The 14,924-nt window shown below is 36.0% G+C and overlaps 1 protein-coding gene across 5 annotated transcripts in view; it reads left to right on the top strand.

Annotated features, from left to right (window-relative positions):
- The window catches only part of LOC582411 (guanine nucleotide exchange factor VAV2), a 66,188-nt gene extending 52,733 nt beyond the window's left edge, over positions 1-13,455 (top strand). For 2 of the 5 annotated variants that reach the window (XM_030997427.1, XM_030997428.1), the window contains 8 exons: positions 558-667; positions 3,025-3,129; positions 4,733-4,820; positions 6,232-6,340; positions 7,371-7,412; positions 8,966-8,998; positions 12,070-12,233; positions 13,279-13,455. In XM_030997427.1, coding sequence (XP_030853287.1) covers positions 558-667; positions 3,025-3,129; positions 4,733-4,820; positions 6,232-6,340; positions 7,371-7,412; positions 8,966-8,998; positions 12,070-12,233; positions 13,279-13,329 — 702 coding nt within the window. In that variant the 3' untranslated portion in view covers positions 13,330-13,455. The remainder of the gene's footprint in view (positions 1-557; positions 668-3,024; positions 3,130-4,732; positions 4,821-6,231; positions 6,341-7,370; positions 7,413-8,965; positions 8,999-12,069; positions 12,234-13,278) is intronic. The other 3 variants (XM_030997430.1, XM_030997429.1, XM_030997431.1) reach the window with 3 other exon arrangements.
- The last annotated feature ends 1,469 nt before the right edge of the window (positions 13,456-14,924 follow it).

Below are 14,924 nucleotides of genomic sequence, written 5' to 3'. Positions count from 1 at the left end.
AGTTACAAGTGACAGTCCTTGTTATAAGCTACTGAAATCCGTGCTTCTGATTGGTTAACAGCAGATTTGTCACTAGTTTGGGTCATTTGTCATTGAAAAAAGGCTTTGTGAAACGGGTCCCAGCTTACATGCATTGTTTTGGAAGGCTTTGTTTTTTCTTTAATTTTAAAATTGCATTTCAAAATGAAATTATAACATTTACTTAAAAAATATTTTGGGTACAGCTGTATGCACTGAATTGACCTCCCAAAACTACCTGGCATTCTATTGGTGAACAATTAAAGGGCAAGTCCACTCCAAAAAAAATTACTTTCAATAGAAGCAGAAAAGTCAGACAAACCAATCATAAAAAGTTTGAGCAAAATCGGATAACTACTAAAGAAAACTTTGAAGATCACAAGACAAATTGGCAACTCACTCATGAGTCTGTGACGTCATTGCCTCACTGTCCGCTAATTGTTTTCTTTATATTGATAATATAAATTTCCAAAATATTTGATGTATGCATAGCTAACCACCCTGCTTGTATTCAACCTTTCTCTTTAAACCCACTTCAGATGGAGAATTATGAGCCAGTTGATATTTCTCCCCCTCAAGGATTTCGACAACAACCGCCAACGCAAACACCAAAAGCACCCGAAGTATCAGACTTATTTCAATACCCTTGGTAAGTCGTTCAATTCTAGGCTCTTTCATCGCAGCGCTTGCTTCACTTTGAATGCACTTTTGCAGAGGTGAAAGGCTTAAAGATAAACTCCAGTTCTGGTAAAAAAAAGAAAATTAATTCTCACAGAATCAAACGAAACTTACACTGAATGTTCAAGATTACAAATAAATGACACGTGTCAAACAATTTTGGAAGAAAATGTATATTGGCTGAGTAATGAGCATAGAAAGACAAGGAAATCAAGGTAGTACTAGCCCTGACACCATGTGTGTTGTCCCATATATAGCTTTCTGTGTACAGTGATTGTTACTTTACCAAGACTCGGTCAAATTTATTATTATTTTGATGACTCCAGAACCTTGCACTGCACACCAATACTTACATGCTACATGATCAACTGTTTCTGATCCTTTACATACCTTTTCTTTCACAATGCAATCGCATTACCAGTACTAAAGTTTATCTTGAAAGTGACTCAGTAACATTGGTGAAGGTTGATGAAAAAAATGTGTAATTTTTGTATGAAATGTTACTTATTATATTCCTTCTACTGGATGAGTTCATTATACGATCTATCTGCACTCTAGTTGAGGCTGTGTGTGTCTATCGCAAGATCACACAGCATCAACGAGGGCGGGTTGATCATATAATGAACGAATGAAAACATGCATCATTTGTTTTATACAACAAAACTCCTAGATCCTTGTTATTTGATGTAAAAAGAATTCATTCAAGATTGTTTCGTGACAGTATGGATGACAAATATATCTCGAGTTTAATAAGGCTTAATTTAGTGCGCAAACATAGATTTAGTAAGCGCACTTACCTCTACACCCATTTACGCATAGTGCTTCGCGAGAATAGGCCTATGCACACACAGTAAGCACTCTACGCGCACTACTTTGCATCATGTAGATCACGGGTGGCCAACCTTTTAAAGCTCGCGGGCCACATCTAACGATTGTCATAACTTGGCGGGCCGTAGGCCAGGCCCGGGGGGAGGGGGGGGTAATCACATATTGAGACATACGGGGTGTGCCGCTCTACTGGGTAACCTTTTTTACAAAGAGAATCCCTAAACTTGGGTCCCATTTTTAACAGAAATATCCTAAATATGGGTCCGTGTTTTCAAAAAATTTATTTAAAAAAAATTCAGGGTTTTAGCCATGCAAACACCCGAAATTTTTATAAAATAGGCTTTACTTTCAACAAAAATCTGCCAAAACAAGGCAACCCTTAAAAATGGGTAGAGGTTACGAGGCTTCAGCGGCACACCCCGTCAAAACCAAATCTGAAATCCCCCCCCCCCCACACACACACACACACTCATGTACACACCTGCAATTTTGCAAACAACAAAATCAGTCGAACAAAATCAGGCTTACTTTTTTAGTGTGATTTCTGGCTGACAAAATATGAGGCAAAGTTGTTTACCTTTCTCTTCTATGAAGAAATACTTCAGAGATCAATCCGATTTAAAGTTTCTGTCTTCATCAGAAACTTTCCTTGTCTTCGCACGTCTCGAAATCGATGCCATGTTGGTTGTTATTTCAAACAAAATCAATGACACAGCAGAAAGAATATAAGGGGACTATCCACGATTAAGATTAATGAAAAAATTAAACGGCGGGAGAAAAGGGTTGTTAGTTTTAAGACAAGTATGGCATTTCAAACATATTTCTTGATTCACGATCGATTGGGCAAAAAGAATTTCCATTTTCGGTTTAACTTAATAAAATTTGGAGTGGATTTTAAAAGATTATTATTATTGTTATTATTTGTATATTTACAAAGCTTACTGCATGTGGAAATAACAAACTGAAATTAACACGGCGAGTGATGTTAATGTCGTTAATGTAATGTAATGAAAGGGAATTTGAGGAGTTTTGTATAAGCCACGTAACGAATCAATATGTTGTGAATGATGAAAAAAAATTATGGAAATAGAGATAGCTGTGTGTAAATGTTTTACTCTATTTCATCGCTGTTATGCGGGCCGCATTTCATTCATTAACTATTTTTATAATTACTTTTTCAATGCTCCGCGGGCCGCAGGTTGGCCACCCGTGATGTAGATGTACTAAAAAACGTGTGATAGTATGGAAACTATTGGACGCTTTTCCATAAAAAAAGTGTGATAGTCTCAGTATTAAATAGATCACACATGACTGCGCATGACCAATCATTTGATTAGGATCTGGGAGTAAGTTGTATAATTACAATTATACTTTTTACTCTTAGTCCTTTTCTTTTAGTCCCTCTCTCCAATATTTCCCCTCGGTTTGTGTTGTAGCTCTTGTTCATTCTTTTTCCTGTTCTGTTCTTCTTCCCTGCTACCATCCAATATTATATAACAGGTTTATTGGGGAGATGGAGAGAGATAAAGCCAATGACCTGCTCATAACTAAGCCTGGATGTTTCTTACTCAGGAAGAGTAAGAGAGGATATGCTGTCAGCTTGGAGTAAGTTTTCTCTCCTTAAAGGGATCGTTTAACAATGTTAAATCTGAGATACACGGCCCTACGTGTTATTAGTGTCTGTGACATGGTGTAATATTAAAGCCCTAAAAAAATTGCGCTTCAAAATGATCAAGAAGTGCCTCAAAAAAGTAAAAATCTTTGAGTGACCGGTTTTACCATACTCGTTTTCCCCAATAGACTGTAGTGTTATGAAAACCGTCAGGCGAACGGTTTTCAAAATTTGTAATTCCAATCATAAATATCTTGATAATCAGACCGGCGATCGGCTTGTAAAAGTCCTGGGGTTCCTGACTGACCTAAAGGATTATAATTATCATTGCATCATGAGCTAAATCCAGAATATGTTTTCAGAATCTGAGACAAAGTTACCGGATCCCTTTAATCCCCATTCTAAACTTTTTTACTCTGGTATTTAATTTATTTTATAAAGACCAGTTCTGGTCAGGCGATTGCATTGTGAAAGAAATGTTGTCGAATCGATCAGAAAAGGTTGATCATCTAGCATATAAGTATTGGTGTGTACTGCAAGGTTCTGGAATAATCAAAATGATAAGAATTTTTTTGAGAGGGGGGCGTTTCCAAAACTGGTGAATACCTTTAAATGGTTTAATTCATTAAAAAAATTTGTTTCCCAAGAGACTAATTGCAAGTTCTTTTCTACAAGGTATACATCAGTGACAAAGTAAAATTACATCTAATACATATTATGGTAGAGACCAATGCCAGTATTAAAATGGCGAGAGCAAACAGTGGCATGAATGACCTGCTATAGTTAAGTCCAACTTAAATTCTATCTTAGTCTTTGTGAAACCCCCCCCCCCCCCCCCCCCCCAGGAATCAGTGAACGATTGTCAGACTGTGGATAAGTTGAAGAGAAGCTGAAACGCACCTAATGACAAGCGTTTTCTCCCTGTATTTTTGGTTTGTTTTATTCCAAGCGTCCTCGCGCAATCTCTTTGTATGCTGTTTTTTTTTAATGTATCCATTATTACATACACGTTTATTTTTTTTATAGCAGATGTTTCTGCATTTATTGATAAATCAAATATAAAACATTCAAATAACAATAATAGTATATAATATAATTGATTTACATAAAGAATGACAACTTAAATACACACAAATAGAAAATGCATAATTGAAAGCTTGAACGTATCAAGGTAAGTAAAAATAATCAAGATAAATGCAGAGGCCAACTATCATAAGCAAGAATGCTTGAGGCGATAGCAGCAAACACAATTGAGAAAAAAATCACAGATCAGGGAAAAAAACAGGCAAATGAAATGGCACAAAAAGAAAAGATAGTCTGTTAACATTTTTTAAAATTAAAATCTTTACTGTGTATATACATTTTTAAAATGTTTCACGCTGAAAATCGCTGGAAATAATGATCCTGGAAGTATTTGAAACAATCAGAGAAAATCTGGAGAAAAAATCAGGGACAATCAGGAAAATTTGTTTTCATGAAATGTTGTTAAACCCTTTTTGATTGTGGAAGGCATCATTGACTTGTGAGAGTTTGTTTGTTTGATTGTTTGTTTGTTTATTTGTTTGTTTGTTTGTTTGTTTGTTTTTGTAATGGTAGACATGAAGGCAATATCAAGCATATGAAGGTGGTGATGGAGAACAATCAATTTGGACTAGCAGAACAAACAACCTTCTCTTCATTACAAGTAAGTCTAGTAGCCTCTACTCTTCTAATCTTCTACTGTTTCTCCTTCTTTCTCCTCCTACTAAGTCTAGTAGCCTCTTCTCCTCTAATCTTCTACTGTTTCTCCTTCTTTTTCTTTGCCATCCCTCATTTTGTATTCTCTCCTTTTTTTTCTCATCCTCCTCCTCCTCCTTCCCCTGTTTCTTCTTCTTCTTCTTCTTCTTCTTCTTCTTCTTCTCCTCTTCCTCCTCCTCCTCCTCCACCTCCTCCTCCTTTTTCTACTACTTCTTCTTCTTCTTCTTCTTCTTCTTCTTCTTCTTCTTCTTCTTTCTTCTTCTTCTTCTTCTCCTCTTCCTCCTCCTCCTCCTCCACCTCCTCCTCCTCCTCCTCCTTTTCTACTACTACTTCTTCTTCTTCTTCTTCTTCTTCTTCTTCTTCTTCTTCTTCTTCTTCTTCTTCTTCTTCTTCTTCTTCTTCTCCTCTTCCTCCTCCTCCTCCTCCACCTCCTCCTTTTTCTACTACTACTACTTCTTCTTCTTCTTCTTCTTCTTCTTCTTCTTCTTCTTCTTCTTCTTCTTCTTCTTCTTCTTTTCCCTTTCTTTCTCACCTTCTCCTTCTTTTACTCCTCATGTTTGTTGTTCCCCTGTCTCCTGCCCCTCTACCTTCTTTCTCCACCTCTCTAACTATTGTTTTTTGTTTTATTTATTTGTTGTTTCTTCTTTTCCTCTCGTATGACACGTTCCAATCTAACTGGGTCATTAGTATACAGATAATATATAGCAAGGAGGGCATTAGTAAGAATTAACCACATAAGGTACCTTTGGAACATTCACACATTGCCTCAGCGTTTGGATTGTTTCGAAGGTACCAGGTCTGGGTAATTTTACTAATGCCTGAACAAAATGATGTGTAGTATTTGTTTTATGAGATGATGTTTTATTTGTTTTTATAAAACAATGTTTTAGAACATGATTTTACTAATGACCGGTCATTAGTATATTTGGTAGGGCTGCGACGAGTAGTCGAATGCCCGAGTACCCGCAATGTTGACAACTGCTCGAGTACGATTTCTCGTACTCGAATATTCTGCCGCAAAAAAATATAAAAAATAATAAAACATTAAATTTTTTTTTTTAAATTGGACTTGGATTATTCTGCCATCTTTGGTTTTTACAACAGCAATGTTTAATGTTATTATTATTATTAAATCGGCGCGTTCAACTGCAACTCGAAGTAAAATTGCGTGAGTTGCCTTAGTGTTTGGTAATGACCGGTCCGTAGTAAAATAACGTGTTAGGCAAAATAAATGCCTGTTCACGTGTAAGCTCTCAACCCATTATTTGAATTGGATCCTCTTCATCATCTTATAAACTCTCTTTACTGATGTCTTGTAGCCTTACACTCATTCAAATGCTCCATTTCCACCTCTGCAGGAAATGATCAACCACTACGGTACAAACAGCCTTGTGAGCGTGTTCCGAGGGCTGAATGCGTATCTACGGAAGCCATACAGAGGAGGAACCATGCCCTTAACGGAGAATGGTAAGGGTCCTCATTTTCTATATGTCCTTTGGCAAGGCATTAATCTTCATTTGCCACACTCGACCCAGTTGAGGTAAATGGGTACCTGGCAGGAATCAATTCCTTGTGAAATGCTGGAGCGCTGTAATGGCAGCTAGGCTAAAGCCAGGGTAATAATAAATGCACCCCGGAATAAAATTTCTAGACAGACGGCGCTATAGAAATGCCTATTATTATTATCATTATTAATGTTACATGTAGAGGTGTCGTGGTCTAGAGAATAATTTCCGGACTGTGAACCACAAGGTACAGGGTTCAAATCTCTGCCCCAGCACTATCTTCCGCTGACGAGACATTAATCTAAGTGCTGTAGTCAAACGTTTAACCGTCCGGTATCGGACCGCCCATGGCACTATTCGTTTTCATTTGGATGGTTTTGTTTTTATTTTTTTAAGTTTCGATTTATGCCCCCCACCTGGCACTATGCCTGGCAATGTCTCCCAGCTCAGTAATTGGTGTGTTGACTCACCACTCGGAAACTAGAACAAAACTCTCAATATGTACATGTAGTTTATAAAAATCCTCTAATTTTTCTTCTATTACACATGGCGTACCACAAGGTTCTATCCTAGGTCCTCTACTGTTTTTAATTTACATTAATGATCTTACACATTCTTCTAAAAACGACATTGTTACTATCATTTGTGACAAGTTCACAAGCACAAGCACAAATCAGCGCCTTCAACTGCACCTCGCAGTTTAATGAAAGTCCTTCCCGCGTGGGTTTTTTAACATGTACCTGGCTTGCTGCCGACAAGAGTCCCCCCCCCCCCCCCAGATGTAGATTTGTGACGTCCCTTGAGAGACCAATGCCAGTAAATGGTGAGAGCAAACAGTGACATGAACAGCCTGCCATAGTTAAGTTAAACTGAAAGTTGATCTTAGTCTTGTTTCCCATGCTAAGGTTGATTTAGCAATAAAATTACTGTAACTCAGTGTAATACCGTTATGAGACTGTAATGTTTACCTTATAAACCATTATTTGTGAAAGGAGCTGGTCCCAACCCTGAAGCCGAACCTCCAACTTCTTTAGGTATGCTGTGGAATCTATTTTCTAATCTTGTGCACAACATACGGCTTACTTATCACATCTTACTTCATATACATGTACATGTACTAAGGCTGCGACGGGTAGTCGAATGCTCGAGTACCCGCACGGTTGACAACTACTCGGGTACGATTTCTCGTACCCGAATATTCGGCCGCAAAAAAAATTTAAAAAAAAATGTCCAGGCCCACGCTTACCCGTGCCAGGGAGAGCGGTGGCCACACTGTCAAACTCACCTTTCAGAAACTGGGACCAAATGTCCAGATTTCTGTTTGGACTTGGAGGAAAATGGATTATTCTGCCATCTTTGGTTTTTAAAACAGCATTGTTTACTGTTATTATTCTCATTAAATCGGCGCCTTCAACTGCAACTCAAGGTAAAATTGCATGCGTTTTCAGCGAGGGACCTGGGAAACTGCCCAGTGTATGGTAGTGGCAAAAAAAGAAAAAAATGAAAAAAAATGAAAAAATCAAAAAATCAAAAACAAAATCAAAAAATTTAAAAATTTAAAAAAAAATCAAAAAAATTCAAAGAAATTATAAAAAAACATGGCGTCTGAATATTTGAGTATTCGCTTGTGAGCCTGGGAGTGTAATCGGGTACCTCATTACACTGTTGTGCACAGCCCTAACATGTACACTCACTTTTTAGGAATAAACTGAACCTATATGAAGCCTAGTTGTATGTTTGTCTCCCATGCTATTGTTTATAATAACAACATTTCATTATAGGATTTAGTAATACAGTTAAACCTGCTTTAGTGACCACCTTTCTACAAAGACCGCATTCTTTGTTTCCCTTGAAAATGCTTTCTCATTGAAACATGTACTGAAGGAACCTGTCTACAAAGACCACTTGTTGTGTTTCCCTGGGTTGGTCGCTATAGCAGAGATGCCAACTGTTCCGTTTTTGCCATATTTGTTCCGTTTTTTCGCTATGAATACGGCAGTACGTTTTTTGTATGTTTTGTTACGTTTTTTTTAAAAAAAATTTTTTTTTTTTTAAATTTTAATTTTTTTTTTTTTTAGTAATGTTTTTCTTAATTTCTGATCATGGGCTTTGTGTCGTAAGTGTATTATGCACCTACATCTTAAAACGATGCACGCAGGAAGGTGATACGGGCCCCAAACTGCGCACATTGCGAACAACCCACATGTAATGTATGCATGTCGCGCTCCGATCCGGGTACGTATACGTGGTACTGCTTGGTTTTTAAGCTCCTCGATTGGGCGATATGTTAAGTTGAGAGATTTTTTCTAAAATACTGTTTTTTTCCAAAAATACTGTTTTTTGCTCTTAAGAATACTTTTTTTTGTTGAAGAAGGTTGGCATCTCTGCTATAGACAGGTTTGACTGTATAAACGTTTCATTATAGGATTAAGTAACATTTTATTATTTTCATTTTCTTATGACATCACCAGACAGTAGGCCTACATGTATGTGGTATCAGACAGTTTTGTCAAAATCGTTCATTATAAAGTGTAAGATCGTTCCAAAACCTGAACGTTTCCTTTTAAAAACGTTATTTTTGAAAAAGGAGCTGGTTCCAACTCTCAAGCGATACTTACAGGTATGCCGTGAAATCTTTTATTTTCTAATCTTGAGCCACAATATATGGCTTATGGCTTAATTATAATTTTTTACTTCATATACGCTCAATTTTAGAAAATTTCACTTTAATTATTATTTGGTTTCGGGAGAGTGTGTAGTCAGATTGGTAGACTGAATGCTTTACTAAGAAATGCTTGAGTATAGTACTGCTCCTTGCACTAACTCCTGATGTAGTCATGGTCATCACATCGACAAAAAAGTAACATTTTATCAGAATGCAATATAATTGATGCCTAGATAAATAAAGAAAAGAATATTTCTTGTAAAAATAGTTAATTGTGAAGTCATTTATGAAGTCATTTCAGTAAACGTATTAATGAACATGCACAAAGAAGCAACCATGATAATGAGTCACTGTGTCAGCAAATTTTCAAAAAATTTATCTATACATGTACAGTAAAGCTATTCTAAACAAAACTCTTACTGCTATTCGTTCATTAATCATAATCTCTATTTAGAAAAAGTGAGAACATGAACACTTTCATAGGAAAACGTCCTCTTAAAATCTCATATTTATTTGCATTTCATTTCAATTTAAAAATGGCTTAATTTTCATACATGATTTGCTCTAAATCGCTTTTTCTCCTTAACCAAAACACATAGGTTGTAGGTGGGAACATGGTTCTAATTATTACTCAGAGATGGATAAGTGCTAAGATTACTGACTTGTGAACAATATTAAAGATGTAGTTGAGTTCTGGTCATGTGGTTGCATTGTGAAAGAAACGGTGTGGAATCGACCAGAAAAGGTTGATCATCTAGCATATAAGAATTTGTGTGTATTGCAAGGTTCTGGAATCATCAAAATGATAAGAAATTTGGCCAAGTCTTGGTAAAGTTACAAACACTGTACACAGAAAGATGTATATGGGACTACACGAACACGTGGCGTAAAAATCCTACCCTGGATTTTTACGATGTTACAGTGTACATGACATATTTAGAATATGAAGGCATTTGAAGAGCCATGCTTTTCAGGGAACATGTCTTATCTGATGTTCTTCCACACTTGCATAATAAGAATGATAACGCTCACAAATTATTTTTCATCTCTTCCCAGAACTCAACTTTATCTTTAAATGCAGTTATCCCTTTTAGAATCTCTCTATAGATCTTCTTTGAAGGAAAGAACAGGATTGATATAATCCAATCTATTGCCTGACTTTAGGCTCTGTTACCTATCCATTACAGCCTTAGGCTTCATATATTATATTTGGCTGGGTCTCTTTTCAATTAATTAGCTAACACTAAGTGGTATTCCCGAGTAACAGGTTGAATAATTTAACCCATAGTTGATGGTTCTGCACATTTATGTGCTACGTCTGTGTAATTATTCCCTCTCATACTCAACTAAAATTGTTTGTCTAAAGTGATATTTTTGTGCAATAAGCTAAATATTTGAGGACATTTGCTCATTGAATTTTTCCTTGAATATTTAACAACATTGCCTTAAGTATTTTGATAATTAATTATCAACATCTTTTTTCTAAATTTGTTATAATATTGCTGTGTTATGTTACCATTGTTATTTTATTATTTTGCTCGTGCTCAGACTGCAACTATGAACGGGCTTATACACGAAGCTTATTCTTTGCGTTTCTTAGTTTTGAAATATGAAAGTGACAAATTAGCACTTATGAAAAGTGGAGGTGTAATGGGGTAGTGGTTTATCGCTTGACTCTCAACCCAAGGGTTAAGGGTTCAAAATCCCTGTCTTACTCTAACATCCTTTGGCAAGACATTAACCCACATTTACCACTCTCCACCCAGGTGTAAATAGGAACCTGGCATTGATCCTAATAAGGTTTTCCTGGGTAAATAAAATGACTATTATCATTATTTCAAAAGAAACAATCGGTTGCAATTTTTTTGGGAGATTTGAATACAATGTGTACGAGAAAATCCAATTTGGAAATCATCTTTCTATGTAATTGCACAATGACCACAGGTTCCACTTCTGTTGATGAATATAATATTCAGTTTGTTAAAAGGATAGCACGATAAGTGGGCCCGAACATATGGATTAAGTATAGAATCCAGATTTTTTTATTTTTTATTGTAGAAGCAAATTGAGTCATGGTAAGGAGTGTGTGATTTCATAGCATGCTGATTTATGAAATCCTGTGTTTAATTTTTTGAAGATATTCATTCATGATTGAAAGTATGTTTTAGCAGAATAAACAATGACCATATTTACATGTGTATCTTTGCTGCTTTTGCCAAATAGATCTCTCCTTGGTTAAATAGTAGATTGATTGTGTGTCTTCAGCTACATCACAAACTATTCATTCTGTTGGGAAGTGTTATTTTTTTGTGGATAAGAACTTTCACCAATGCTGCACTCTTGACTCTCACTTTCTTTATGCTACACATACCACTGATGGTAAAATGTTGAAGCCTCTAGGAATTCACTACTGTTAGTTTTGTTACCAACTCTGTGTAGAGCAATCATTATGATTTTGTTGGAATATGCATTTTAAATACATGTAGATGCCAACATATGATATCTCACACATTTGGGGAACTACCATCAACAACCATCTGTTCCAGTGTTACTAATAATACTAATAATGATGAAATAACATACATCTGTGAATCTTTATGTACACCCCTTCTTTCTTTTTTTCTTTTTTTTTCTCTCTCGCGCTCTCTTTTTTCTCTTTTTCCCCTTTTACCCTTTTACCAATATTTGTTCTTCCTTTGAGGGTACTCATGCTATCAAGCTTTGCTTACTTTGTCAACTCTTCTGTTTGATGTTTTGATTAGTTACAGCCAGCCTTACTGTATTCTATATACTCTTTTGTCATGTGTAAAATTGGCAATGATTTGTTTGTTGTATATTTGTAAAACTGCAAAACAAAAAGAAAATCAAACAGAAATATATAAATCAAATCAAATCAAATAAATCAAATCAAATCAAACTTTGCTTGATTTCAATGATGCAGGTGTGAAGAACAACTGTTACACTGGACAGTAACAATAAAATAACCAATAATGATGAAATAACTTTGCTTCATTTTGATAATGCAGGTGGGAGGAACAAACGTTACAACGTGACCGGGCAGGCCAAGGCCATGTATGACTTCAGTGCGAGGGATACGAGAGAGCTGACGTTGAGGGAGAACGAGATGGTGGCCATCATCAGCAAGGCAGGAGGACATAGAGGGTGGTGGAAAGGATGCATAGGCGACAGGGTAAGACAGCATCTGGGGGGGGGGGGGGGGTTTCACAAAGATCCTAAGTCAAACTTAAAAGCATCGTTTAACAATGTTAAATCTGAGATGCATTGCCTTACGTGGTATCCAGTGTCTTTGATATGGTGTAATATTGAAGCCCTAAAAAAATTGCACTTCAAAATGATCATGAAGTGCCTCAAAAAGTAAACATCTTTGAGTGACCGATTTTACCATTTTCCCCAATAGACTGTAGTGTTATAAAAACCATTAGGAAAACGCAAAATTTGATTTCGATTTCCAATCATGAATATTTTGATAATCAGACAGGTGATTGGCTTGTAAAAGTCATGGGGTTCCTGACTGACTAAAAGGTTTATAATTATCATTGCAGCATGAGCTATATCTAGGGCTTTGTTTCACAATGTGAGGCAATGTTACCGAGCCACTTTAAAAAGCATAAAATGTTGATTTAAATCATTCATATTTTCTATTATCAAGGAGATTTCATGTTCTTGATGTGAAATTTATGAAAAGTCTAAATTACTTCAATTTTTGCTTTTAGACATAATATATTTTAAGGCTACAAATGGCTCTCCAAATGTTTATGTCCAACTTAGAGTTAAGTTTGACTTAAGATCTTTGTCAAACACTCCCCAGGATAATCGTACCGTTTATTCCTTTAGAGATATAGGGTAGGATTGCAATTGGCGATCTACATATAGGTTTTGGGTTAGGGGCAGGGTTATCAGATTCACGGGAGCTCATTTGAAGGGGGGAAAAGGCTGCAGGTTTATGAAATACATTGTAGATTCCATCATCAATAAAATTCTTATACTGCCATATATAGCACAAGTACCAAGAGTTGTAACTGATCCTGATTGATTGCAAGTCCTACAATCACAAACTTAGAAATCCTATACCTTTTCAAAACAGAGTTGCTTTTTAAGTTGCACTTAATTTGAATCAATCTCAACTGTTTATAAGTTTTAGGCTCAGATTTTGAACATGACAATGTGATCTCCTTATTTTTCCGTTCCTTTTTCCCATTGTTTTACTCCTACAGGTTGGCTATTTCCCTTCGACGTATGTTGAAGAAATCGACGTGCCGTCCTGATGCAACACGAGACTTTCACCACGATAACATCCCAGATGGAATCGCGACTTGCGTTATGATTATTGTATGTACTGTTTCACAGAGCCTTTATCCTTCTATACATACATGTGTGATAAATGAAAAAAACTAGTGTGAATATTAGACTTATATATTTGTGAGATAAAGTGGTGAAGACAAGCGAGTGTAACTAACTAACCCAGACTCCTCCTCATCGACTGATGAGAAATGTTGCCGATATTAAAGTGGCTTCGGTATATGTGCTGGACCCACAAGATATGATATAAACTGATCAGAGTAGATTCATATCAACATGTTATCCCTATGTATGTATTTGTCCCCCCCCCCACCCCCAATCAAAAAAAAAGAAAGGGAGGGGCAATCTTCTATATATCTTTTTTTTGCATTGTTTATTCAATTCTAATTTTCTAAACTACATCTCTGTGTTATAGTCCAGACGTATCACAATGTAGTGAAGTATCCGCCATTGAAAATCAACTTCTCTTTACATGGGTTGAATGATAATGTGAAAAGAGGTTGCATATAGTTTGGTTGTATGCTATAAACAACAGGTAATTAAACACAATGCTTCTGGGGAAATTGAGACTTTAAACAAAATTATCTTTTATTTTTAATTATTCATTTAGAACCATCAAATGTTTGTTATTATGTATCGCCATAATTTGTTCTATCATTTACTTAAATTTGTACAGGGATCAAGAGCAGTGATATCAAAATATTTGCTATTCTATACTATGTAGTTTTTTTGTACTCCCTTCTAAAGAAGAACAAAATGTTATTAGGGGCCTGTTTCACAAAGTCTTTTTTCAATGACAATGACAAAGATCTGTGACAAATCTGCTGATATCCAATCAGAAGCAAGGATTTCAGTAGCTTATAACAAAAACTGTCATTTGTCACTGATGACAAGTTTTGTGAAACACCCCCAGTAAGACTTTCTCATCGTGGAATATGACATCAATTACATATTTTTGATATAATACTTCTGTTTAGATGTCAAAGTGAACGTGGGTAGCTGTATCTCGTAGTTTATGCTTGCTTTCCCAAGCTTGTGTGCTGTCTGAGTAGTCAAACTTCATGTTAATTAAACTCACAGCTTTTATATCATCCTCTTTAATATTGAGACCAAAATAATACATGCGTATATTATAGTCTTAATTCATTTGGATATGTTGCACAATTTGATATGTCACAATGATATAATACACATGCTACATGTATATTCTTTATACCGATGGATGGGGGTTATAGTTGGTCAATATGCATAATTCAGGTAATGATAAAAATGATACGTGTAAACAGAACTGAGTAGACTACTTTATTTGGTTTCACATAGGAATTCCCAACCGATGTAAGAACAGAGCCTTGTATTTAAATAAAGATGAAGGTAATCTTAACTAAATATTCAATCATCATGAAATTAACAATTGAGGACTTTGTCCTCTTACTGAAACTAGTCGAACAAAGAGTACTGATGCATCCATGTTAACATCTTATACGTGCAAATAAGTGAAAGGACGAGCCATTGATATTTGCTGATGAGTGGAAAACAAGAAAACTCACACTTTGTCAATGAC

Source organism: Strongylocentrotus purpuratus, unplaced genomic scaffold (genome assembly GCF_000002235.5).
Source record: "Strongylocentrotus purpuratus isolate Spur 01 unplaced genomic scaffold, Spur_5.0 spur5_scaffold_4, whole genome shotgun sequence".
NCBI lineage: Eukaryota > Metazoa > Echinodermata > Echinoidea > Camarodonta > Strongylocentrotidae > Strongylocentrotus > Strongylocentrotus purpuratus.
The sequence above is the reverse complement of the archived record's forward strand: the minus strand, read 5'-3'. Positions and strand labels throughout refer to the sequence as shown.